The sequence below is a fragment of the Triticum urartu genome, chromosome 3 (genome assembly GCF_003073215.2).
Source record: "Triticum urartu cultivar G1812 chromosome 3, Tu2.1, whole genome shotgun sequence".
NCBI lineage: Eukaryota > Viridiplantae > Streptophyta > Magnoliopsida > Poales > Poaceae > Triticum > Triticum urartu.
The window spans coordinates 89,449,428-89,457,769 of NC_053024.1; the positions used below are offsets into that span (position 1 = coordinate 89,449,428).

The window sequence follows — 8,342 nt, forward strand, 5'->3', positions numbered from 1 at the left end:
CTCTCCGAGAGGGTGGAAATGCAAGCTTTAATCCGTCAACACTTACTGCGGGCTCAAACAAGAATGAAACATCAAGCTGATAAGAACCGATCTGAACGCAGCTTTGACATTGGTGACTCGGTTTATATCAAGCTTCAGCCGTATGTTCAGAGTCCAGTAGCTCGTCGCGCCTGTCACAAACTGTCTTTCCGCTACTTCGGGCCCTTCTTGGTGCAAGACCAGATTGGGCAGGTAGCATACAGAGTGGGATTGCCTGAACATTCAAAGATCCACCCCGTGTTCCATGTTTCGCAACTTCGCAAAGCCATCAAGCCAGGTGTGTCCGTTTCCTCTGTTTTGCCTGCTGATACTAACCAGTTTGCGATTCCCGTGAAAGTGCTTGACAGTCGCATGAAGACTAAAGCGAACAGAGTGGTGGCTCAAGTGTTGGTGCGCTGGTCCGGCGATTCCATCGAGCCAACTTGGGAAGACAGAGACGAGCTTCATTCGCGTTTCCCGTGCGCAGCGGTTTGGGGACAAGCCGCAACTCAAGCAGGGGAGGGTGTTAGCACCCCTGACAGCACCAGCCCATCAGCCCAACCAACTACCAAGCCCGACGAGGAGACGGCCCAAGGCCCAGCCAAGAGGATCAAGAAACCCAACCCAAGAGTGAGTGGCAGCCAGTGGGTGAACGCAACACAGGAGGGATAAAAGGAGAAGCTGGCAACCCTGAGGGGATCGAAGATCGATCAAGGCATGGCACGGCACGGCGGCGGCTACCTACTACCTTAGAACCCTAGTTCCTTTTCCATTCATCTCCAATTTGGCACCTTGGTGCTTGTAATCTTCAGATCTTGTGAACCACCACCATATTCTGAGAGTAATACTAGTGCCGTGCTAACATATTGGACATAAAAATATGAGACCTATTGTACCACGTGAAGAATATATTGCAGTGTATTTCATTTGGGTTACAGTTCACGAGTTATACATTATTCTGCCCACGAATCTTTGAGTACTCGATTAAGGGTCCGGGATCTGCCGGCACCTAGCGGAACCTCAGTTTTCCGCTTTCATAAGCTACACAGAGCCGGAGGGTGAGGGTGCGGGGTAGGAACTCGCGCAGTCTGCTGGAGCGAAGGTCAGGGTGCCCTTGTCGAGATCGTACCCAACGTGCATGTTCTGCTGCGCGATGTTCCCGATGATGGACACAGCAGAAAACTGGCCAGACACCGCCAAGCATAAAGTCCCCTCCTGCACCTCCAAGAACGTGTTCTCCGCCTTCAGCGTGACCGCAGCGCCGCCGCCCAGCCCCAGCGTCACGTCAGGGATCATGGCCGCAACCTGCCCCTCCCGCACCCCGCTTACGTCGAAGCACAGCAGCAGGGACGACTCCTCTGGCGGCTGCACCGGAGGGAGCTTGATCCGCCGGCTCAGCTCCTTCACCAGTGGGTCTACAAGCGCCGTCGGGAGGAATGTGAGCGTCGTGCCGGAGTCGACGAGGACGGGGGACCGGTCCGGCGCCGCGAAGGTCGCGTTCCCGACCTTGAGGGACTGGAGCTCGACGATGTAGTATGCCTTCACTTTGGATGGGATCAGCGGCGTCGTCACCGCTCCCGGATCCGTGACGGCGGCCCGGGGGCCGAAGTTGAGAGCGGAGGAGGCCTTGACGGAGTAGGGCACGAGGCAGTAGGAGAACCTCCGGCCCAGCGAGGTGTCTGCGCCGAGTTGGCTGACGAGGGAGAGGTCGCCGCCGCCGAGGCCGACGATGCCGTCCCCGACGAACGAGCCGACGAAGGTCGTGGAGCAGCCGAAGTTGACTTTGGCCACGCGCGTCGTCCCATCGCCGCGGGCGCCCGGGGCGTCGGCGAAGGTGAAGGTCTCTGTGGAGAGGAGGCCGCTCGTGTGGGAGCCGTCGCCGTAGGAGTAGATGTACGTGCACTTGGAGTTGGCGTCGCAGGAATGGGATGCCTCGGGGAGCTCGCTGCACGCGCCGGAGTTACAGTCCAAGAGGCCGAACGTCGTCGATTTGGAGGGGTCGAACTGGACGCCCGGCGGCTGCGCGTCCGCGTCACGGGCAGCCGCCAGACCACGACCGTCGCCTCCGTAGCTGCAATTGAACCAGGTGAGGTCGCTGCCGGTGTCGGCGATGGCGACCATACGAGTGGGCGGCGTGCCTATGTTCACGGCCATCAGGTACTCGCTCGTCCTGGGCGTGACCTCGGACACGACGCCGTCAGCTGAGGGCGCGTCGGCGCGGACGTAGGGACGCGAGAGCGCCGCGGCGCGGGCTGCGGACCGCCGCGCGGCCTCCAGCACGCGGGCGGGCGCGGTGAGCGTCGGGTCGTGGAACGGCGACCTGACCGAGTCACGGTGGATGAACTCCACGCTAAACCCATCGCCGCCGCTGCCGGCGTACGCCGTGCACGCGCACAGCTGCGCCGTCAGGACGACGGCGACTAGCAGGAGAGCGCGGGATCCCATCGTCCCATGCATCGTGTCCCAGCTTAACTCCCAAGGATTAGCTCTACTGGGGTTGCTTTGCTGCTGCTGCCGCCATGCAGAGGGCGGTATTTATAGGCTAATTTGCGTAAGATTATAATGGTGCGCAGATGGTTAATGGGGGCTGGGGAGACGAATGTGGTAAGTCGGGATATGATATGAAGTAGTCATGTACTGTTTTTTTTCCCGATGGAAGTAGTCATGTACCGTTGAGTGCCATTTAGCAACTAGCTAGTACATTATCGTAATCAGTTTTACTAAAGCACATGTAGATGTGCCATAAGTATTGCACATATAAGAGTCTCATGTCATGAATTTTACGCGGAGATTTATCTGAGTATTTTCTTTTTTATTTATCTTTATCTTTTTATGCTTCATTAAGTCACTAAGATGTGGAATAACTAATGGTAATTATTGTGTCAATAGTAATCACTTTTATGCTTCATTAAGTCATCTGAGTAATTAAGTCACCTAGACAGACCCGATGGTAATTACGTGTTGCGCACTACACATGGAATTAAGGGTTGATAGTGCTGTTTGCGCTGCTCTTTTTGCGTATGAAATTGAAGACTTTTGCAGGTAGCCATTAATTCGTGCCAAAAGAGGACGATGAGTAGAGTAGCAATTTCTAATCTTGTAGCTAATTTGTAGAAGGAGGACTGTCTCCGGAAGATGGGCCACTCAAGTGGCAAGAAGAGGCAGTGTTTGATTGCTTGGTGCCACCGGCCACCTGGAAAATTTGTAGCAATCGTTCTCCCGTTTAAGCTTCCTTTTATTCTATTCCACATCTCGCTCTTGATGTCGGGTTCATTCAGTGTTTCCATTCCGGACTTTTCTCCGGCAAATATGTAATCCGTTACATTTTCACTTTAGCTACGTGTTAGTCAGCAGAATTTCAAATTTGGGCCAGTCGCTTTTCAATGAAGGAAGGAGAAGGAAGGGCCTTGCCGGAGAGAAGGAGGGGGCTCGCCGTCATCTGGGGTGTATCTGATGCATCGGGACAATTGGTGCTACCGGTGCACCGGTCTAACGTCGCACATTAAAAATTTTCTAAAAAATCCGAAAAGATTCAATGCATTAACACAACATCAATGTATATTGTGACAGAAATTCAAATCAAAATTCGAAACATTGCTCGAGATACAAAAATGATAAATTTGACACTTAATAGTAAATAACACAAGTTGGCTTCAATCTTGGCCTATTAGCACATTGATGTCGAAATTGTTATTTTTGTATTTTCGGCAATGTTTCAAATTTTGATTTGAATTTTTTTGACAATATACATTGATGTTGTGTCAATGCACTATTTTTCTATGTATTTTTTTGAACATTTTGGAATGTGCAACAGGGCACGGTGCACCAGATAAGTTCCCCTCACTGTCATCACTCCATTATCTATCTTAGGGTTTTGGGCGTTGGTGGGGCGACGAGGCTGGCGCAGGAGCGTCGCCGGCTGTGGGCGGTGGTGGCTGGCGGTCCAGCCAGTGGTCCGTGGCGGCAGGAAGAAGAAATCGTCGGGAGGAAGAAGATGCACTGTGATATGTTTTCAGAAAACTGTTGTAGGTGGAAGATGACTACTGACATATATCAAGGGCAGAGAACCATCGACTGACCCAAATTGGGATTTCAGTCGACTAGCATTTAGCCCGTCACTTACACTTTTTTTAGCTGTAAGAGTGGTCATTCTTGATTAATTTTTAGAGTTACAATTGATACACCCCAAGGCTCGCTGAGCCAAATAAGATTACCACTATCGAGTGATAAAATGCTCCGAACTAAATTATGGGCTTCTGCATTTGAAGCTCAGTTTTCATGGACGTAGATCACCTCCCAGAATCCATTCTTCCTTTCTTGAATCTCCCTGATCATCGAGCTATAATGGCCAAGGTCGCCTTTGTTGAGAGCATCACAACCGAGCTAGAGATTACTATTCCAATGCATGGTGTGAGGTCTTCACCAGTGAGAGTAGTCCCGTGCCGGATCCTGCCTCCTGCTGGTTACATAAAATTCATTGTGGACGGCGGAACAAGGTTGTCCAAACCTTCTAGATGGTCTTGTTCATGGTAGTCAACGTGGACCCCAAGAATTCGATCCTATAAGTAGGGGCCGCCGAATACTTTTCATTTGCCTCAAATTTCCAAAAGATGACATCATCAACATCCAATTGAAGTTGAAACTGCTCCAGACGAACCCAAGGATCATTCCACGCAACCCAAGGCCATATTAGTGTGAGAGCTCTCGCAAATTTTCCTAAGTGGAGGATCCCAAGCCCACCGATGTGGGTGTGGCGGCAGACAGACTCCCAGTTGACCTTGCATTTTGTGCCTGAGGTTTTATCTTTTTTCTGGAAAGAGGGGAACACCCTCAGCTCTGCATTAAGTCATGCACACATCCATTTATTAAAAATACAAGGTTCAACATCCGAGTTCAACAAATAAATGCCACAAATGGCCGCCCCAAGGGCAATAAAAAGACATAGGAAAATTAGACTCATACTTGAAGTTTATCCTTAGTTGACCAAAGGAAAGCACGCTCAATCTTGTTGTTGTTGTGTAACACACCAGGGGGAGGTGAGGGGGGTGATGTGGTATAAACCACTTGTGAAGTAAGGACCAATTTAACCAAAGTCGGCCGACTGACCGTGGTGATTTTCTCCCTTGCCAGGGAGGAAGCTTCCTAGAATTCTAGAGTCTTCACGAAGAAATCAACGCTGCCCTACGACATTCTCGAGCTTATCCAAGACGCGGTCAAACTTTGGATCACCGCAGCGGCTAGGCACCTGAGTATCATCATGCCACGAGAGTAGTAGTTGTTATTGTTTTCTTTTCAAACGGGCTATGTCGTGGACCTGATATGTTGCACTCTAAAACTCTTCTCCTTAATTAATGAATGAGGCAAGCCTTTTGCCTTTGTTTTAAAAAAAGTGAATGACGGTGTGACGAAGGTGCAAACGGAGAGAGTGTCAGTGGTTGTTTGCAGAAATGTTGAAGGGGCGTTTCAGGGCCCATCAACTTGTGTGTTTGATAAACTGACTCGTCCGGCAACGTTATAGGCATAGTCGTGTTGTGAAGCTTTGGCACTTGCAAATGATCTTTAGCCACAGAAAAATTGCTACCATTACATAGATGATGGATCATGAACATCATGTGTAACTAGGCAATACTTAGGTGATGGTTTTTTATAGCTAGTAGTTTACATAATGGGCTGGCCCATGTAGGGATGCGATATTGAACTCCCTTTTAGCCGGTTTTGTAAACATTTTAGAATGTTCTGCGCGAGGTTTGTTCCTTTTCTTTTAGTTCTTATTTTGATTCTGATTTCGATTTTTTTTCTTTGCTTTCTTTTTCCATTCATGAATATCTATAAATTTTTGCTCTCTTTAAAAAAAATCAATTTTTTCTAATTTATGAATATTTTTAAATTCATGTTTTTTCAAATTCATGGACTTTGTAAAATTCACAAATTTCTTTCAAAACCAATGTATTTTTTTATTATGCCATTTTATGAATTAGCAGAAAGAGGCGGGTGTTTTTCCTAAGCTAGTTTTTAGGCAATTTTCCTAAGGTAGTTGACTAGCCATAGACTAGCAAAAAAAATCAACGAACATGCGGAGCCCAAATCTGTCGCATTTTGCGTTGTTTAATTCGATTCCTGTAGACGACACACACAGTGTGTGTGTGTGTGTGTTTGGGGGGGGGGGGGGGGGGGATTCTTAAACAGGCTGGCCCATAGAGCTGGGGTCTTTTCGGTTTTGGGGAGCATTCTTTTGGGTGTTTTTTTCTGTATTTTTAATAAATTATTAGTAAAGGTAAAAAAATGAGTGTATTTGTTTGGGAGAGAGAAGGGCAACGCATGCATGTAACCGTATTGTACCATGATTGAAAAGAATAATGCTATCGACAAAGGTATGATTGGTAATAGATGGATGAAGGGGCTCACCACAATTGAATTCAGGGAGAGGGAGATGATTAGTTTGGAAAGTTAGTAAAATGTTTGTAGATTTTTGTAGGTCTAGCATTATATTGGACTGAAAAACATGTGACCTATTGTATCATCTATCACGTTAAGAGTACGTCGCAGTGTATTTCATTTGAGTAACAGTTCGCGAGTTACATTATTCTGGGCACCAATCTTGAGCACTCGATTAAGGGTCCGGGATCTGCCGGCACCCAGCGGAACCATAATTTTCCGCTTTCATAAGCTACAGAGAGCCGGAGGGTGAGGGTGCGGGGTAGGAACTCGCGCAGTCTGCTGGAGCGAAGGTCACGGTGCCCTTGTCGAGGTCGTACCCAACGTGCATGTTCTGCTGGGCGATGTTCCCAATGATCGACGCCGGAAGCTGCTCCGACTTCGCCGCCACCGCCAAGCACAGGGTCCCCTCCTGCACCTCCACGAACGTGTTGTCCGCCTTCAGCGTGACCGCGGCGCCGCCGCCCAGCCCCAGCGTCACCTCAGGGATCATGGCCGCAACCTGCCCATCCGGCACCCCGCTTACGTCGAAGCACAGCAGCAGGGACGACTCCTCTGGCGGCTGCACCGGAGGGAGCTTGATCCGCCGGCTCAGCTCCTTCACCAGTGGGTCTACAAGCGCCGTCGGGAGGAATGTGAGCGTCGCGCCGGAGTCGACGAGGACGGGGGACCGGTCCGGCGCCGCGAAGGTCGCGTTCCCGACCTTGAGGGACTGGAGCTCGACGATGTAGTATGCCTTCACTTTGGATGGGATCAGCGGCGTCGTCACCGCTCCCGGATCCGTGACGGCGGCCCGGGGGCCGAAGTTGAGCGCGGAGGAGGCATTGACGGAGTAGGGCACGAGGCAGTAGGAGAACCTTCGGCCCAGCGAGGTGTCTGTGCCGAGCTGACTGACGAGGGAGAGGTCGCCGCCGCCGAGGCCGACGATGCCGTCCCCGATGTACGTGCCGACGAAGGTCGTGGAGCAGCCGAAGTTGACGTTGGCCACGCGCGTCGTCCCATCGCCGCGGGCGCCCGGGGCGCGTCGGCGAAGGTGAAGGTCTCTGTGGAGAGGAGGCCGCTCGTGCGGGAGTCGTCGGCGTAGGAGTAGATGTACGTGCACTTGGAGTTGGCGTCGCATTCCCCGTGGAGCGCGCGGCACGTGCCGGAGTTACAGTCCACGACGCCGAACGTCGTCGATTTGTAGGGGTCGAACTGGACGCCCGGCGGCTGCGCGTCCGCGTCACGGGCGGCCGCCAGACCAGAACCGTCGCCTCCGTAGCTGCAATTGAGCCAGATGAGGTCGCTGCCGGTGTCGGCGATGGCGACCATACGAGTGGGCGGCGTGCCTATGTTCACGGCCATCAAGTACTCGGACGACCTAGACGTGACCGGGGACACGACGCCGTCAGCTGAGGGCGCGTCGGCGCGGACGTAGGAGCGCGAGAGCGCCGCGGCGTGGGCCGCGGACCGCCGCACGGCCTCGAGGACGCGGGCGGGCGCGGTGAGCGTCGCGTCATGGAACGGCGACCTGACCGAGTCACGGTGGATGAACTCCACGCTAAACCCATCGCCGCCGCTGCCGGCGTACGCCGTGCACGCGCACAGCTGCGCCGTCAGGACGACGGCGACGAGCAGGAGAGCGCGGGATACCATCGTCCGAGGCATTCCGTGCTAGCTTAACTCCCACGGATTAGCTCTACTGGGGCTGCTTTGCTGCTGCTGCTGCTATGCAGAGGGCAGTATTTATAGGCGAATTTGCGTAAGATTAAAATGGTTAATGGGGAGTCGAAGGGATCGTACAAGGTCGGCAGTAGCCCCTGTGAATACTCCGCCAGTATGAAAAGTTCTTAATGTCGGGATATGATATGAAGTCATGAGTGCCATTTGGAAGCTTGCTGCGTTAGGCT

At 51.9% G+C, this 8,342-nt stretch overlaps 1 protein-coding gene and 1 pseudogene across 1 annotated transcript; both read right to left on the reverse strand.

The window, feature by feature from the left end:
- Positions 1–908: 908 nt before the first annotated feature.
- LOC125548041 (aspartic proteinase CDR1-like) lies at positions 909–2,531 on the reverse strand. The gene has a single exon (XM_048711740.1). The coding sequence runs from the start codon at positions 2,473–2,475 to the stop codon at positions 1,060–1,062; it is 1,416 nt and encodes a 471-aa protein (XP_048567697.1). The 5' UTR covers positions 2,476–2,531; the 3' UTR covers positions 909–1,059.
- A 4,030-nt stretch (positions 2,532–6,561) lies between these two features.
- Positions 6,562–8,100, reverse strand: LOC125548042 (annotated as a pseudogene).
- Between the last annotated feature and the right edge of the window lie 242 nt (positions 8,101–8,342).

Coding starts and splice junctions, on each gene's coding strand:
- LOC125548041 (XM_048711740.1), bottom strand. CDS start 2,475: ATGCATGGGACGATGGGATCCCGCGCTCTCCTGCTAGTCGCCGTCGTC.